The sequence below is a fragment of the Mesocricetus auratus genome, unplaced genomic scaffold (genome assembly GCF_017639785.1).
Source record: "Mesocricetus auratus isolate SY011 unplaced genomic scaffold, BCM_Maur_2.0 Super-Scaffold_100007, whole genome shotgun sequence".
NCBI lineage: Eukaryota > Metazoa > Chordata > Mammalia > Rodentia > Cricetidae > Mesocricetus > Mesocricetus auratus.
The window spans coordinates 14,646,326-14,665,112 of record NW_024429191.1 but is presented as its reverse complement, the minus strand read 5'-3'; the positions used below and the strand labels follow the sequence as shown (position 1 = coordinate 14,665,112).

General features: G+C 43.5%; 2 protein-coding genes across 3 annotated transcripts in view; one reads left to right on the top strand and one right to left on the bottom strand.

Moving 5' to 3' along the window:
- Positions 1–8,511, bottom strand: part of Insyn2b (inhibitory synaptic factor family member 2B) — a 112,153-nt gene extending 103,642 nt beyond the window's left edge. The window contains exon 1 of one of the 2 annotated variants that reach the window (XM_040748447.1): positions 8,302–8,511. The gene's annotated coding sequence lies outside the window, so the exon portion shown is untranslated. The remainder of the gene's footprint in view (positions 1–8,301) is intronic. The other variant, XM_040748448.1, reaches the window with a different exon arrangement.
- Positions 1–18,787, top strand: part of Dock2 (dedicator of cytokinesis 2) — a 409,830-nt gene that overhangs the window by 313,769 nt on the left and 77,274 nt on the right. The window contains exons 28-29 of the mRNA XM_040748446.1: positions 10,627–10,725; positions 12,588–12,682. Coding sequence (XP_040604380.1) covers positions 10,627–10,725; positions 12,588–12,682 — 194 coding nt within the window. The remainder of the gene's footprint in view (positions 1–10,626; positions 10,726–12,587; positions 12,683–18,787) is intronic.

The window sequence follows — 18,787 nt, the reverse complement described above, 5'->3', positions numbered from 1 at the left end:
CATTCCAGGCCCTTCCACATCTCTCATGATCTCCCTCTGTGAACTTCTGCAGCACCAAACCCCTTGCTCATTTCCACCTCTGCCTCTGTCCTCATTCTGTTCCACCATCTAAAAGTGGGACAGCGATTTCTCAGTGTTTGTACTATCAACTCCCTTCACTGGCCTCTGACAGACATCACTAATCGATCACCACAGTCTTTCCTGCCTTAAAATCATTCCTGACACAACTCTCTAGGCAGTCACCACCAATCAATTAAATTAATCAAATTATAAGATGAAAAGTATTTTCTGTTATATATCTAAGATATCATTTCCTATTCTTAGTTTAATGTCTCTCAACCTTGCCATTCCTCAAACCTACATTCTCTTTGAAAGCTCCCTTGAATATCTCTAACCTACTTGGTCCTCACTTAAAAGCCCAGAACAAACATTACCTACAGCACTCATTTTACACATGTCATTCATCATCAAAACATGTGTGTCTTTGTCCGCATGACCAGAGTGTCTTAACTATGATGTTAGTGATATCTTGGACTGGGTCACTCTTTGCTTTGTGAGGTGTCCTATGTATTACAGGGTGTTTGATTAGACCTAGCCTTTACCCAGAAGCAGCCCTGTTTCTCACTTGTGACAGTGATGATAAATAGAAGAAAGTACTAGCGGTGGCTGGCCTGAGATGTTTAAGGTAGGATGCAAGAGGTTGTTCTTAGTCTTTTGTAGTTCCCATGAAGCAAGGGGACTAACTGAGGGAATCCTTTTATCCACAATGTAGTCTTCCCCACAGAAAACACTGGCCTAGCCTGGCCTAGCTGCCTATGAACATGCCTATCTGCCTACCTTCTGTCCCTTTAATTGTGAAGGCTTTGCCAAGGGAAAATCAGGGAGATCCTGTGTAAATCCACATCTGCAGTGTAGCTTCTGGATCCATGGGGAGGTTTAAATCACTCTCTACAAGTCAGCTGGAAGCAAATTCTGACAGGTCAACTGACTGTTCCTGGGATACCAGGAAGGAGCTGAGGCTGCACAATGGGAGAGACATTTTAGGGGGCCCTCTCCCTGTGGCTTCTGACTTCATCCTCACCTCAGTCTTAGGGATGGCAGTCATACCTACATTCACAAAAAGACAGTGGAGTCTTACAGAGATAAAGCCCCTTGTCCCAGAACATGTCAAGAAAAGCTGGGCCACCGAACCAGGACACGTTTGTCCCAGCAATACTACCAGTATGGAACAACAGATATTTCCTACTATGTAGCATTGGTATTATACCAGGGACCTCTCCCCATGTAACTAGCCCAAAGTAGTGCAGATAATGGAGTCTCATTGGGACTTATAATCATGAGAGTCTTAAAGCAGTATAGCAAAGCTATTGAGAACTGGTTGTCTGTATAGCTGTGTTTTTCCCTTATGATTGGTCTGCCTGCTTTTGTCTCCACCCATACAACATTACATAAGTGCATATGAGTATTCATTTCTCCCTCTCTCCCTCCTTCCATTCCTATGAGAGCACAGAAGGTGCTTAAATGTTTCCTAATATTTTAGGAGCTATCTGACAGTAGCGCTAAGATGAAATATATCATTGTTTTGCTTCATTGAGTTTTGAGGTATTGCTTAATTTTAATTATAATAAACTATGATTTCAATAGTCCTTTATTCCCCCCTTAAGAAAAGAAAACAAAAACATTTCTGGAGTCAAGCTGGTCTAGAAAAATTCTGTCATTTCCCTGCTCCTTGACTTCCTCATCTGTAAGGTACAAACATTTTTATCAACATCTAGTAAATGTTGATGTTATAGTGTTCTTTCCTGTTTCTGTGATAGAACACTGACCAAAATCAATGCAGGGACGAAGGGGTTTATTTGCACTACACCTCATCATCCATCAGTGAGGGAAACCTATGCAGTAACCTGGAGGCACCAAATGAAGCAGCAGCCATGGAGGAATGCCTTGCTTCTAGGCATGCATTCAGTTACCTTCCCTACATAGCCCAATCCCACCAGCCCAGGGGATGGCACCACCCTTAGTGGGCTGGGCCTTTCTACTTTAATAATCAAAAACTACCGCATAGACACACCCATAGGCCAATTGATGGAGACAGTTCTTCAACTAAGGTTCCCTCTTCCCAGTTGTGTCCAGTCAACAACCAAGATCAGTCATCACAGTTGGTAAAAGAGGAAGCACAACAGCTGGTAATACACAAATAGCTGTGGTGACCATCAACATAATTTTCAACTGTACCTGACACATGAGCATATACTGGTGATGGTTTATCTTCCTTCTAATTTATCTCTTTCCTTGCTATGACCCTATAAACAGTCTGTACAGATGGAGAAATACGGAATTCACCATGGTACCTGGCACACTGTCCTATAAATGGCATTTACTATTGTCATTTAGTTCACAGTTCCCCCATCTCAGATATCATGGCCTTTTGTGACATCATTTCCCATGGAGAGTGTGACTTTGAGTCATTTAACCTAGATGTACATGTTTTCAGGAGAAGATAGGATGCTTCTTCGTGTATGTACCTTAAACTCCAAACACTATCAGTGCTTCTGGTTTGATGGGGGCAGGGTGAGCTGGGGACTATACCCTATTGTCTAGGACTTACAGATTTTCTTAGGACCTTTAGTATGAAACTTGGAAGCCTATCACTGGTGTGGAGAAAGAGAAGCATGCTTTATTTCTGAAGTCATTCTTTTCCCAATCAAATTTGTGACCCTCCCCACCCAGACCTTCATGGATGAAGTTAGAAAAGCTATCTTCGGTGTAGGAAAAGAATGTACCATCCTAATTAATAGCCCATTTCCCAGCAAGCTGGCCTCTCAGGTAGATTCCCCCAGATTCAGATGGTTTTAATTGGAGACTGGGAGTAGACAGGAGCAGTTTTCTGTTTAGTCAGCAGTGAACAACAGGGAACTGAGCACACAGAATCTGAAGACAAATGAAATCGATGTCAAACTAGAGTCCCACAGGAGGGCCAGACTGTGCTATGAAGTAATCATTTAGTGAAAAACACTTGCTTGGGAGTGATGGCATTGCCAGGAACTAGGAAGGGCCAACACTAAAGCATAATTTAACATGTTCTACAAGCCCATGACCCTGGAAACAGTACTTGAGTGACTCCTTGGAGATGGGCTGGCAGCAGATAGCAAGTTTCTTAAAACTCGGATTGAGAGCTTCTGTTGTACTAAGATGAAAAGCCGGTTCCTGCCCCTGACTGCCATGCACCTTTGGGAACTGGCCCCTGCCTGTCCTTCTGATATCACCTTGTATTTTACTCTTCCTTGCCCATAGCTTCTGGCCATGCTGTCTTTTACTCAGCCTCTCAGATGCCCTCTGTCTATCCCCAGGGTCTTTGATTTGATTCTGTTCTTCACTTGGCCTATGATGCTTTTCCAGTTTCTTACAAAGTCATTCTCATCACTTAGATTCTCACCCATGTGTTAGCTCCAAGAACCCACCACCGTCTACTCAGTTCAAAATAAGAGGTCTTGCCTTCTTCCCCTGTCCATTGCCTTCTAGTATTTCCCTTGTAGAGCAAACTATTGTCTAAAGCTGTTTTATGTGTTGGCTTATCACAGATGTATCTTCCTGATTTTAGTCCCACTCACTCATCTAGAACGAGAGGTCTCAAGAGAAATGCCTTCAATAATTTTCACATTGTAGCCTCAGCAACTAGAACCATGCTTGGCACACAGTGGGCACTCAAGTACTTGTTGAATCAAGGACTGTGTAAAAGGATTACCTCACTCAGGCTTGATAGAATGTGAGAAATGGAACAAAAATTCTTAGATTTCTGGCCTCTGCTAAATCAAAGGTGACAATACAAAACTAATTTTCCAGTTTATAGAGGATAGTCCCCATAACATTCCTTTAGAGATAGACATTGCAATAATAAATTCAATCTCTGTTAATATTTATAAACTAGGTTCTAGTCTAGATCCTAGTAATACAGCAGTGAATGAAGGGACACTGCACAGAAGTCATGGTATGAAAATACAAGTTTGGGAATCTAAAATGCCTTGATTTTAATTCCTACAACAGCACAAACTAAATGTCTGCTGTAAGGATCCAGGCATTATGCTGGCCTGCCCTGTTACCTGGCAGAATGCACGCAGGCAGTACCCTGGTCAGCCCAGGGTTCCATGAGTACTAAGTCTGCATGCAGGTGTAAAGGACCCTGTTAAAAGACAGACCCCCGCCCAATTATGCTCTCTCTCTCTCTTTTGCTTACTCTCTTCTCTTGCTCTCTTGCCCCCTCCTCTCCTCTCCCTCTCACTCACCCCCCTTTAATAAATCCCACATGGTTAGCAAATCTCTTGTTTTGTGTTCTGTCTCACGCGTCTTTAAACAAAAGAACAACATCTGCTAGACAAGTTATTTGGCTTCATGCCTCTCACATTCTTCATCTATAAAATGGGCACACAGCATATGTCATGTATACACTGAGAAGTCTCAGGGAGATGATGAACATGGTCTTGGGAATAAGGAATGAATGAATGAGTAGGATCTACCTTCCTTCCACTTTCCCTTGCCACAAACTACCCCACTGTCCTCTTTGGAAGATTTGAAGTGATCTTATAGGCAGACCCACACTCCAGGTAAGATCAAAGGCATTTGTTATACCCCTGAGAAGGGTGTGTGAGGAACACAGGCTTCTCTTCAGGCCTTGACTCAAAGCAGCCTTCCCAGGCCTCCCCGGGTCCTTCAGTGATGACTGCTTCCTAAGGAGACACTACCTGCAATTCTGGCCCTGCTTTATCTAAAGAGTTGATCTGTCTGTCATTAATACCCACTGTTTCTGGCAGGGGTGCATGCCCTCCTGGAGTCATCATGCTCAGGAGAGCCATGTTAGCATGCACATAGGGACACGCAGTTCAGGAGGCACCTCTGTCTTCTCTCATGATTTCTGCCCTTGACATGGGACAGATCAGGCAATCCTCCTAGATGTGTGCTCACTTCCCCAAGGAGGAAGGGAACTGGCTTTACCTACCACAAATCAGGACCTCTGGCTAGCTAAGAAGTTTCAGGACACACAAAGACAGGCACTTCCTAAAGCCAGACAGCTGAGGGATTAAGGTTTCCAAAAAGACAATGGCAGAGCATGCTTTTGAACAAGTTGGACACCATCATCACTTTTCCTACCTTCCAGTAACTGTCCCTAAGTAAAAGAAATCTCCCAGCCTGCTGTGCTGCAAGAGGCACACACTCTTGTTTCCTGAGCAGCTGGACTTGAGACATGGTAACCAAAGGCCACTCAGAGTTGGAGGGCATAGAGCTGCTGGTGCCTAGCTGCGATGGGGAGCCGTGAATGGGTTTGTAGACAGTGCAGTCTTCCAGTGCAGGCTGTGAATTTCCTATGAGCAGACTGGGAATTTTACCTGGTTGATTTGGGAGTTTTCTGGACTACAACCATCAATGATAATAGTAGTAGTAGTAGTAATAACAATAGCATCTGGCATATACTGAAGGACCTCTACATGCAAGGCTCTTTATATGTTTATCCTTTCTTCTCCATATGAAATAGAGATTGTTTTCTAATCTTCTTTGACACACTGGACAAGCAAGGCACACAGGATTCTGCTCAAGGTCACAGGCACATAGCTGAGATTGGAACCCAGGCTGCCGGGCTCTAAGGCCACGCTTGTGGCGCTGCATCCAGGAAGCACTAGATGTAAGCACCTTGGAGCATAGCATTAGCCACCCTGCTGTAGCCCCCGCTGCCCAGCACTGTACCCAAACTTGGCATTGCTATAAAAGAACATACTCGACACCTCAACCGCCCTAAAGATTGTTCCAAATTACAACTCCCAGCAGCTTGACAAAGCTCTAAGATGAATGGATTTCAGAGCCCTTGCTTTTCCTGACACCATAGCCTCCCACCTCCAGTCAGTCCTGGATCCACCATACAGACAGCATTAGTTTAATCCAAGAATAAAATCTGTTACATAAGCACATCGCAGACGTGGTGGGGAGCAGAGAAGCAGCCTGAGAGTGGCATTTGGCCACTATTAGTCTTCAAAGTGTGGCCCTTACAGAGAACTTTTCATCTCCCTGTGAGCCTCCCTCGGCACACAAACTTTCCTTCATCTCCACTCCTTAGTGCTTTCTATATTGTATTTTATTTTGGTCGTGCACATTATTCGAAGTTACTATAGCAACGTGTCACCAGCTGGTATCTCATAGTAATGTTGGCATTTAGGAAGCAGGCTCCTGAAGTTGCCTATTTCCCTCCCCCTGTGAACTCATCTCTCCACCAATCTCAAGTGAGTAGGGGATGCTTTCCAGCAGCCAAACCCCCCTCTATATTTCTCTATATTTCATGTATCAAAATGGAGCCGATGATAGCTCTGCCTTTGCCCCCAGTTTACTCCAACATGGCAAGAGTTCTGACTCATGTGTGTGGTGTGCATGTGTGTGTTTGCATTAAAGGTTGCTAAGGTGAAATGGTTAAATTGAATGTTGTGTGCGGAGCTATTAGTATTTCCAATAATATGATAATGAAGGTGACTTTTAATGCAACGGAGACAGTGTAATGATTTGGGGAGAGTTTCTACCAGCACTTAAGTCATCTGATATATTGCTCACACAGAATTGGTTGTCTCTTGTTCTCTTGGCAGCACATAGTAAAGAGCCCCTGACTGTTTTCCCTCAGAGCTTCAGTTCTCTCCCAGATGTGCAAGCCCTGTGAGAGCAGCGATGGGCTGAATTAATTAAAAGAACTGAGTGTCTTGGATAGCTGAGAGGGTCCTATGTCACAAAAATGCCCCACCACTCACAGTGTTAACCAGCCCCTCATCAGCCAAGTGCCTGCGATGCTTGTACTTATTTTTACACATTTGACCTAGTTTCAAACTGTGTGTCTTCGTGCTGTGATTCATTAGCCACATTTTAAACCACCCAATTGGAGCGAGGTGACTGCCTGGTTTGCGCCAGAGTCTCAGATTCAATTCCTCTCTGGAATTTAATATGCAAGTCCTACTGGGACTCTGTTTCAAGAAGCAATTTCCCATGGAAGCACCTGGTGTGCTGCTTTGGTATGGATGAGTGGTTGTCTCATGCTTGGTAGTAAATATATGTCGATTATAGAATTTCTGCCAGGAAGAAAAAGAAGAGGTTTCTAATTGGTCCAGATTACAAGGGATCCCCCACCTCCTGAGTATACCCCATGCAATACTGAGGCTTTTCCAGGTTGTTGGTGGGGATGGGAGTTTGAACTTTTAACAACATAAAGTTTGGGCAGCATCAACCCTGGGATTCTGTTGGTTGTCAGGGCAAAAACAGTATGATCATTACCACTACCCCCAAATTCCCCTGGCATTTAAAATATGACAGGTATGAAAGTATGGTCTCAACTTGTGAACTGAGAGAGGGCTAAGACACAATTGCCATCCTGAAGACAATCTTGAAAAGGGGCTACCCATCAGAAAAGCACAGCATGATTCCATTATTCCTTCATTGCATGACAAAGTGTGTATGGCCATTCAGTTCCAAAGAGCCTTTAATGACCCTACTGCCTGTGGCTTGCTCCATTCCAGGTCTCCCTTATAGTCCCAGACCTGTGATCAATCACCTAAGGATCCATAGCACAGAGCTAGGTACTGTGGTAGAAAACCGGATGCTTCTGGTTCGAAATAAAACGGAGTCACGTTATGATTAACAGGCAAATGCAAGTGACTTGTCTAAACTTCCAACGCAGTGCACTGTCAATCCTAGGGAAAGGCACACAACTGGGCTTTTCCTATGTGTTCATCAGGACAAAGAAATTAACAAGCTGGTAAAAGTGATTCCCATTGATCTGTGAACTCTGACGCACTGGCTTACTCCTAATAAAACAATGATGGTTTATTTCATAAAATGGCCAAACTCTCTAATGAAGAATGGAAAACCTCTGTCTCTTTCTCATTATTTAAAAAAAAACATAGAAGTTTTCTTAAACGAATCCTCAGAGAACACAGGCTGTTTGAGGTAATTCCAAGCAACTTGAGCTCCTCCGAGGTTTGCGCTTTGCATTTTCTCCTCTTCCAATTCAAATCAAGCCATTGGGAATAACAAGCCTTACGGATCGAGACATTTGGGGCAGCCTGCAGTTCTGACAATGGTGGATTTTCGCCACACACACACACACACACACACACACACACACACACACACACACAAGCTCACAGACTCCGCACTCATTTAACCAAAGTAAACTGTTGTCCAAGGGACAACGGCATTTTCTCCTACAAGATCACCGATTAAAAAAAAAATAAAAATAAAAGAGACAAAAAAAAAATCAAACCTTCCCACATCTCTTACCTCAAAGCAGTGGAATTACCTGCAGAGGATGCTGTCCCCTTCCTTGTACAACGAACCAGCCTTTGACCAGCAGCAAGATAACTCCAAATGAAGGAAAAATAAGCCCTTTATATTGTAATTTTCACTGTTTATATGCAAGAAGTGTAGTGGGTCTGCTCACGTAGGAATAAATAAAAAGCCGAACAAACTGCACGGCAGCTACCATGTGAAAAGAAAAGCCCTCTAGTGGTCACAGGCTGCATTCTTTAAGGAAGGGAGAGAAGAGATGGAGGGAGTAGAGGAAGCATATGTACACACACACACACACACACACACACACACACACACACACACACATAAACACACACACATACACAGACACACACACTCTCTCTCACACACACACACACACACACACCTACCTATATATCTCTTGAAACTCTACAGTCTTTCTTACATTCACTCTGGGCAGAGCTATAAAATTCATTTCTTGGTTTCAGTGGCATCTGGTTAAATTAGCCAGGATGCGGCTGTTTCAGCCTGGATTGAAAGCAGTGAATAATTTCACAAACTCACTACCACCCCCTGGATGTTGGAACATGAAATAACATGCAGGTAGCACCCCAAGGCTTCAGGTTCCTATGTAGAAAGTGACTAGAGCCCCTGATAGTCGAGGCTTGGTGCTTTCTGCCAGATGCCCACATTTCCTAAACACGGTGTGAGATTAGGGACTACCAGCTCCTGTGCAGCTGACCTGCTTAATCACAGAGTTCCTTCTTTTAAAAGGCAACTCAGGTGTTCCAAAATTATCAGTATTTTTAAGTGAGGACCCTATGATTTTACCTTGTTCTGTTACATAGCTGAACCTGTTGATGGAAAAGCATGCTACCACACTAACTTCCTAACTGAAAAGAACCAGGAAGCAAATGAGAGCTTATATCTATCCTATATCTGTTAGAGCTACTTTGGTGCATTAGAGCATGTAAACCATCTAGTCAACCTAAAAGACCTGCTACAGAATTCAGAGGTGGCTTCCTGGGGTCATTAGCAATAACCTTCCAGCACAAGAACATGCCTATAGGCTGGCTGCTGTACACATACATGCATGTATGCATATATACATACTTCTTATTTTTTAACAAAGTGAAAACTTTTAAAATAAAGGCCTTAGTGGTCTCTCTCTCTCTCTCTCTCTCTCTCTCTCTCTCTCTCTCACACACACACACACACACACACACACACTTACACATACACACACAGCTTTATTTTTTCCAAATATGAAACTTCTAAGCAGTGAGAGCCCCTGGACAATTCCTGCACCCCATCATCCAGGCCACCCTGTCAAAATATGTTCTGGGTTTGTCCCCAATGAGACCTCCTCTGGCAGAGATGGTAGCCCCTATGGGATCTTATAAGAAACAGTTAAGAATGTCATCTCAGCCCTCCTTGATCAGCAGCCAGGGCTTTCTTTGCCAGCTCCCAGAACATAGCTCCTCAAATGTGGCTTATATATGCCAGCATGCCCCAACACAGACAATTACTACTATGGGAAGGAGGACGTAGAAGAGGCTGAATTGATGCCTACTGGTGCATGCCTGGGTATAACTCAGGCTCCTCCATTCCCAGGGTTCAAGACCCACCTCCTCCTCAGGTCTCTACCTTGATTTACTTCTTGTCTGAATCCTTTCCTCGTGGACATGGATCACACTTTCCCATCTAAATAATAAGCTAATAAATGGCAAAGAATGTCTCTTCACATCTCCTTTATCTTCCTTAGCCCCAACAAGTACCACTCTTGGTAGCTACTAGGTTCACTCATGGCTGATTGATTCATGGTGACCCAGTAACTTATCTCTCCACAGAGACTCACAATGCACTTACCAGTGCTGTTGGAGCCTGTTGATCTTTCCAGGAACTCCTCTGGGAGTAGACATGGGAACAGACAAGACAATGGAGATTTATAGACAAAATTATTAACCAGAAAATGAAACTGACTGCCCCCAAAGATCTTGACTGACATAGGCTGAATCTCCTAATATCCACACGGAGTATAGTTCCCAATGTGCAAACAGCACAGAGATAAGGAAATGAATCTGTTCTTAGTTTTGTATCTGGAGCTCTTAGCATAGCTACAGGCACATAATGGGTGTTTAATGAATGCTTTTTTAATGGATTGGCAGTGATGACATGTCTTCTCAGGGAATCTTACATGCTGGTAACAGGAGACTCTTCAGTGGTGGATAGCCCTTTATCAGTGCCTGAGATGACTATTTGTTTTCAAGTGTGAAGCCAAGAAGATGGAAAGACAGATTTCATGGTTATTATATTTTTCTTTATGTTTTATAGAGTCATTTTGTGGCATGTATGACAGCCATCTTAGACCAGATGGGCGACCAACACTACTCCTTCTATATTGAAACTTTTCAGACCAGCTCAGACCTTGTGGTAAGTCTGAAGGACACGGAAGGGGGGTAGTATCAAGCAAGAGATAGAGAAGAGGGGAATGGCATACCATGCTCTTGTTCTCATGAGTTTGGGACAAGTATGTGTGTTGAACATTGTGACACACATGTGTGATTCCATTTCTTGTATGACTCATTTCTATAGTGCATCTTCAGTCCATTAGAGTGGAGTGTTGTTGCTCCCACATCTAGATTCCCATTAGCAAGCATTCCTTTATGAATCATGAAGGGTTTAGGACTTAAGACCATGAATGGCAGGAGCCTGAAAATTTCTGGTTGGAGTCTTACACTAACCACTGTGACCTCAGGCAAGTTAACCTCTTTTTAAAAAAAGATTTATTTATTTATTATATATACAATGTTCTCTCTGCATGTATCCCTGCAGGCCAAGGGAGGGTTACCAGATCTTATTATGGGTGGTTGTAAGCCATCATATGGTTGCTGGAAATTGAACTCAGAACCTCTGGAAGAGCACCCAATGCTCTTAACCTCTGAGCCATCTCTTCAGCCCAAAGCTAACCTCTCTTAAGCTTCAGTTGTTTTTAATTTTTGTTTTTATCTCAGAACTAGGGATAATATCATCTGTGTCACAGGCTTTGAAGGGATCATAGGAGTAGTAGTAAGCACTCAGCAAAAGGCAGCTGTCACTATGCTATGACAAGTGTACAGAGAAAGTTGGTTCCTGAGCACAACTTGCCTTTCACTATTCATCTGCTACACTCAACATCATCACCAGGCTTTTACTGGACATTCACAAGCTTGGCTCTCTGCCAAGCAACCAGTATATAGCATATGCTTGATCCTTATGGTAACCTCCTGAGGTAGACATTACTCCATTCTGTTGATGTGGAAGCTGGGGCCTTATTCCACAGAGATGGGTTATTCCTAGAAGCAAAATTTGCTGTATATAAACTAATGCTATTTCCAGAATTTTTCAAATTACCTGAAAGCACTGTTTTGAAATGATATGCTATATAACCTCCTTAGTACCCTACCATAAAGACACACACACACACACACACACACACCAAACAGAGCTGATCTGCTTTATCTATTTCATATATTGGGTTTTAGGTGAGATTTTCTTTGAACAGAGTCTGCAGTGAAGATGACTTGACAGGCATTGCTTAAGGAAAGAACTGGAGATGGGCAGGTTCACTCTGGGTCTGAAGCTTTACCTAAATCACCTAGGGGATCTGGCTTCATTACTTGCAGCTCAAGACACTTTTGGTAGTAGTGGTTCTTGACTTTGCTGCCTGGATTTGTGCTGAGTTTATTTTCTCTAAAGATAAAGATGAAGGTTAGCCTGCTGCAAAATTTGCTGGAGAACGTTTAAATCCACTTTGAACCTCTTTAAAAGAGAAGAAGACCCTTGCTACCTCACTTCTTTATGAGCTTATATGCATGTGTGACACTTGGATTAGCTATGCCTATGCATTGCTAATTAAATGTTCATTTAAATAATAGTGTGTTTGTTCAATGATTCGAGACAATACTATATAGTGTGGATTATTTACTTCTTGAATACATATTTGGGGAGATGATTACAAAATCATCAGCAAACACATTTACTTCTTTATTCTTTAAGACAGAACCAATAGAGCTTTATTTGGAGAGTCCACTTTTAGTTATATTCATATTCCCCTTGTATCTGGTGAGGCAGAGTCCTGGTAGCTCACTTAAACACTTCCATTTGTAGCCGATTGTGATGGCTTTTGAATCCCTTAGCATCCCTGATCCTCTAAAGGAAAATAAAGAAGGCATTTAAACTGCACCAAGGTCTACGCAGGTGCAGTCTGTCCCTGTGACAATGTGGGGTGACAGGTGTGCTGGGCACTTTTGCAGGACTTCTTGATGGAGACATTCATCATGTTCAAGGACCTCATTGGGAAGAACGTGTACCCTGGCGACTGGATGGCCATGAGCATGGTTCAGAACAGGTAAGCTGCCAGTGCCTCTAGAACGCTCCTGTGTACTCACCATCCTTTTGAAAGAATACCAGCATCCATAGATGGGAGAGAAGGGATTAAAATGTTAACAGGTTAAAATGTTAACCCTTTCCTTTCTGTGCTCAAACACAAGAAAGAAAGAGCTCCCGATCCGGAAAGTTACTCTAATAGCCCCCTACCCTCTGTAGTGTTTATGTTCCAGTTAAAATAGGTTCTGTGTCTAGTCTACGGTAGAAGAGCTTACATAAATGCTATAAAATTACATTATTTTAAAGCTCTTTTATACTTATAAAATATTTTCCATGCCATATATTAAATAAGTGTCCAACAACTTTAAACAGGTTTCCACTTTACAGGACTTTGGGGGTCTTTTAATATGCTGATATGATTTTCTAAGGTGAAGAAACAGAAGGAAACATTTTACAGTTGAATCTGCCTTTGGAACAATGTAGGGTTTAACATACATTTTTGTTTGTATCTGTAATGCCTAGTCATATCTCATAGAATATCAATGTAACTCAAGACTAATTCAGACCCCCACACAAACAATCGCAGCCTGGGATAAGTCATTACAAATGATTCCAACCTTCACTGTTGCCTCTCTAAGACCATCTTGCCGAAGTGAAAGTAAGTCCTGACACTCAGTTATTCTAAGAGCCCCTCCCTCCACTCCCCTTTCCCCCAGCATCTTTGGCATGTTGTGGTTCCCTTGATCTGTCCCAAAATCTGGTTCTTAAGTCCCACCCGTGTCCTCTCCTCAGCTATGCCTTTCCAGCTCCTCCCTTCCTTTCTCTCCCCCTTTCCTTTATATTTATTTCAGGTCCTTACCCTGGAAAATCCCTTTATCTCCCAGGGGCTTCTAGTTTTATCTCCCTGTGCCTACCACCTCTGTTCTCCATCATGCAGGCCAAGTATTGGCTGACAAAGACAGAAACGTCCCCAGAGAGTGGAGAAAAGAAAAACCAGAATTTTCTTTAGTGTAAGGACTAGAGGAATGAGTATGCGCATTTACATATTAACGATTTTGCCATTGGATAAAATCTGGGAAGATCTGTCTCCTGCATGATAAAAACTGATTGCAATGCCTGCTGTTATCTGTAAAACTGTCCTTCCTCTCCCTGGATGCTCAAGTACCAACCCTGTGATAGACATCTGGCTATAATACTGTTGGACTAGCTTTAGGAGTGTGAGAGGGGAGGCATCTGTACTGGTCTGTCCTTGGGGTTCTGACAGGATATGCCCTCAGCTGCAGCCACTAAGAGCAACACCTGTGCACATTCACTATGTTCCCATCCTTCTCTCTCTCTCTCTCTCTCTCTCTCTCTCTCTCTCTCTCTCTCTCTCTCTCTCTCTCTCTCCCTCCCTCTGTCCCTCCCCCCCCAGTCCCTCTTTTCTCTCTCCTACTGCTCCTGTCCTGGGAGACTGGCCTCCCCTCTACCTTTCCCCTTTTTAATGATCCCTTTCCCCTAATCAAAAAAAAACCTCCATTTAAACCATTTGACAAGGTGTCTTTCCTTCATGCACTGCTTTTCTTAAATTACAACAGGTAGAAAGATTTGTCAAGGCAGAAGGAGACATCTGTCTGTGTATCTCTGCTTATTGTAGAATGAGGGAGCTCCTCCCGGCAACACAGTGCCAGGGAATATTCCATTCCTAGCCTGAGCTCACCTGGCCTGGTTGGCAACTCACTGACTGAAGGCTGGCCCTGCAGTGACTAACCTGACAGTGATGATTCTCACAGGCACACTGTGGGTCAGATGTAGACTCCTCCCTGGCCCTGTGTCCTACAGCTTCCTGAGCACGAGCCCTGTGTAGATGCATAGAGCCTCATACTTGGAAGGGCCCATGCTTGCTTTAGTGCTCATGTGCTACCATCTCTGGACTCATAATAATTTTTAGACAATGGGATCCCTGTTTGCATTTTGTATTGGCTCTGTAAGTTGTGTAACTGCTCATATGCCGATGGTCAGCCATCTCAGATTGGGTAGGGGCTGCAGGTTATACTACACATGGTCATTCACTGTGTGCCAAAAGATGAACAGAAAGTCTATCGAATTGTATGATGCATCCAGGAGATAATACAGAGATAATTTGCATTTTGGATATGCCCAGATGCCTACTTCTCTACACTCGTTTAATTTTCTATAAGGCATGGCTCTGCCTGGATACCTTGTCTCCCTCCAGACTAGACTCCCCAGGGGAGCACTGTGAAATTCTGAACCCAGCAACTCCCTCATGGCGGGAAACTCTGTTTTCCCTTCAGTGTTTGTCTTTATGCCCAGGTAGCTGCTGTCCTCACTGCCTGTGACTGATTTGTCACAGGGCTGTTCAGTCTCTGCACAACAGACGTCTTAAGAGCAAACTCCATGTGCAACTTGACTCTGTATCTAGTCCTAATACAGTGCATGATATGACATTCAAGAACATGCACAGTGACACTCTGTCCACAGGGGACTCCCTGACTGGGGTTTTAAAGGAATCTGGACTCTTGAAAATAGAATATATTGGTTCAGATAACTTGAAAACTTCAGAGATGTGGTTTCATGCTTGGCTGTATCCAGGTGTTCAGATGGTGATGGAAGAAATCAACTCCTCTCCCTCAGTCTTGTCTGCTTTGGCTTCATTCTCAAACCGACACTCCCTTTAGAGGCATGAAAATACACTCTACCAGTTGCAAATGTGTCTATTTCATTTTAGTATGCGTATGCATATTTTGCCTGCCTGAATGCCGGTGAGCCACTTGAGTGCCTGGTGCCTGCGGGGACCAAAAGAGGGTATCTGACCTCCTGGAGCTGGAATTACGGACAATGGTGAGCTGCTGTGAGGAAGCTGAGACTGGAACCAGAGTCCTCTGGAAGAGCTGCTAATGCTCTGAAGGGCTGAGCCATCTCTACAAATCTTCCAAGAGAAGCTTTTTTTCTTTTCTTTTCGTTCTTTTTTTTTTTTCAGTCAGTGCAGTGTAATTCCCAAGGCTAACCTTCAAAGTCTGTTTTGGGTTATGTGTGGCAGGGAAATGAAAGGCATTGTTAAGTCAAGCTTTGATCTTATGATCTTTCTTCTGAACTGGAGGTAGTGTGGCCAGCCCTACCTAAACAACAGGCAGCCAGGAAAGTAATGGAGGAGGGAGTTCTCCAGAGAAAAATGTAGAGGTGCTGTAAGTAGGAGGAACAGGTTACTGGCAGAAAAGGGAACAGGCAGCTTGAGCTAATGAGAGGCCGGGGGGGGGAGCAGTTCACCAGGCAAGTTTCCCCACTGAAGCTGTGTACCAGGCATTGTGGTGATCTGTGTGAGCAGATGTTGGGACAGGCTGTGCAGATGATGTTTGTCCCAGTTTCATTCCAGTTGCTGTGATTAAACACCCCAACCAAAAGCAACTTCAAGGGAGAAAGAATTTACATGAACCCTACATTTCCAGTTTCCAGTCTGTTACTGTGGGGAAGTCAAGGCAAGAACCCTAAGCAGCTTGCCACAACTAGTCAATAGCAGATAGAAAATGAATGTGTGTATGTCTGTGCCTGGTTGGCTTTCCTCCTCTCTCAGACAGTCTAGAACACCCAGTCTAGAGAATGAGGACACTCACATCCAGGGTCTTCTCACCTCAACCCAATTAAGAAAATCCCTCAGAGATCCACCCATAAGCCAACCTGAAATAGATAGCCCCTCACAGAGTCTCTCTTTCCACAATAATTCTACATTGCATCAAGTTGACAATTTAAATTATCCTTCTGTCTGCATACCTAGAAAATTAGAGCAGAACCCAACGAACCAAAGAAAGTGGAGTTGCCTCCTAAATAAAACGGTTATAGTTCTGGTTGGCGAAAGGTGTGCCTTTACATTTCAGTGTCTTAAAAACTCAGGCCTGAGGGTATGGTGTAGATTTAGTGTTGTACAGGTTGCCCTTGAACTCACTGCACAGTTAAAGATGAGCTTGAATTCCTGGTCCACCTGCCTTCACCTCTCAAGGCCTGGGATTGCAGAGCTGCACAGCTTCCCTCCCTTTTTCAGAATTCATTCAACCTCTGGAGTGTCCGCTTCCTAATCTGTGGAGAGAGGCTAATCATGCTCCATTTTACAGGGCTTTATGTTTTTTCTTTTGGGAGGGATGGAATTGTTCCAAAATACCACAGCTGATAACAAGTCAGACCTCAGTAAGCAGGGCATTGGCATCACTAAGTGATGGCAACTTGATCTTGGGTTGCTGATGTCACCTCTCCATGCGTTAGAACAGTTTAGTCTATAGATTTCTTTCATAATCTGGCTCCAAGAATGTCTCCATTTATGGAGCTCTTGAGGGCTGCTTATGACATCTGCGTATTGTGTGCTATTTCGTAGCTGACATTTATTAAACACCTAGATCAGCCCACTGTTATAAATGCTTTGTATGCATTAGCTACCCCATGTCTCACAACAACCTCATGAGGTAGGACCGCTCATCTGCATTTCATCAGCTACAAAGCTGACTTATGCATCACTGCAATGCCAATAAGAAAGAGAGAAGACATTCGGCCTGAGCCAAGTTCTGAACCCAGGTACCGAGGACGTTTATCTGAAGAGTTTTGAACAGACATCTGGACAGCAGCCCTGAAGGGGAGACAGCCTGCCAAGGTCATGCAGCCAGTTTGCAGAATGCACACAAACAGAACCTGTACCACGATTTAGCCTAGTGGGGCATTCCCATAAAATACTATTTTCTCTTCCCCAGAAAGAAACAACCCACTTACATAATGAGTGTATAACTAAGTTAGCCTGAACATTATAACTAATTAACTCACTTTCCTTATTTTCCTCCTTTTAATCCTTTCTTCTTTCCTCTCTCTCTCTCTCTCTCTCTCTCTCTCTCTCTCTCTCTCTCTCTTATCGATGTCACTGTAATCCATCTATCACTTCCTCTGATTTGTGCTTGCATGTATGTGTCAGTTGTCTGTCACCTGTGCTTCTGTTTGCTGGTGGATGGAGGGAGTTTTCCAGCTCTGAATTTCTCCTCCAGCGGCATGCTGTTTGTGTATGCAAAGGTGATGACATGTCTACCGTAAGAAACACTTTCTGGTAGAACATTTTTCTTTTTGCTAAGATGCAGCATTCAGCGTGATCTGATTTACATGACATGTTTACATTTTAAATGATCAAATTCTTCATAATGTTGTAAATTAACACAATTATGCTAGGAAACCTCCCTTTTCCCTCTTGCGTCTGTGCCTCGATCTGGAATCATCGCACTCCAAGGGGGGTTAGGATTTAAACACATTTCTATGGCTTCTCTTAAAGCAGTGAATCAACGTTTATTGAGTGTCTAAGGCTCTGGGGAGGGCACAGATCCACTTAGGCTCTGATCCTGAAGGCTTCCTTCTAGTAAGGGAAACCATAAGTTTGACCACAGAAATGTGTCCAAGTTCTGCAGTGACCCTCATGAGAGCAGAGCCCAGAGACAGCATAGAGATAAACAAGTTGATAACTTCCTGGGTTCAAATCCTGTCCTCTTCATTAGATAGTTGCTGATTTGGGGGAAGTTTCTTAGCTGCTCTGGACTCAGTTTTCCTCACTGTAAAATGGGATTAGTAATAACACCATCACACAGGATTGTGGGCTTTATGTGGTTACAATGAAAGAATAACTGATATAAAGTAGTTATTAGGACAGTGTTGGAACATAGCAAGAACTTTACAGCTATGGTTTTTATTTTTACATTCCTGTAGTCTGGATTCATCTAGAATTCTCTGCAGAAGAGACAAACACAAGTGGACCCCGACTATCTTTTTCAGTGATCCATTTCAAGATAGAGTGCCAAGCACAGAATAGGAGCACAACTGGATCACAGCAGGTGGCTCTAGGAAGTTGAACACCCATATCATGGTTCTATGGATGTGACAGCAAGTTGCTGTCACCCATTCCCCCTCCTTCTGCCTACCCAAGGCTACAGTGAATATTCCTTCTTGGAGTCCCCATCTCCTGTGATACTCCTCAACCAGAAGAAAAAAAAAACAGGGGAGAGAAAGACAGACAGAGGCAAATGATTGTTCACATTTTTTAGTGTGTGTATGTGTGTGTGTGTGTGTGAGAGAGAGAGAGAGTGAGTGTGTGTATATGTGTGTACACATA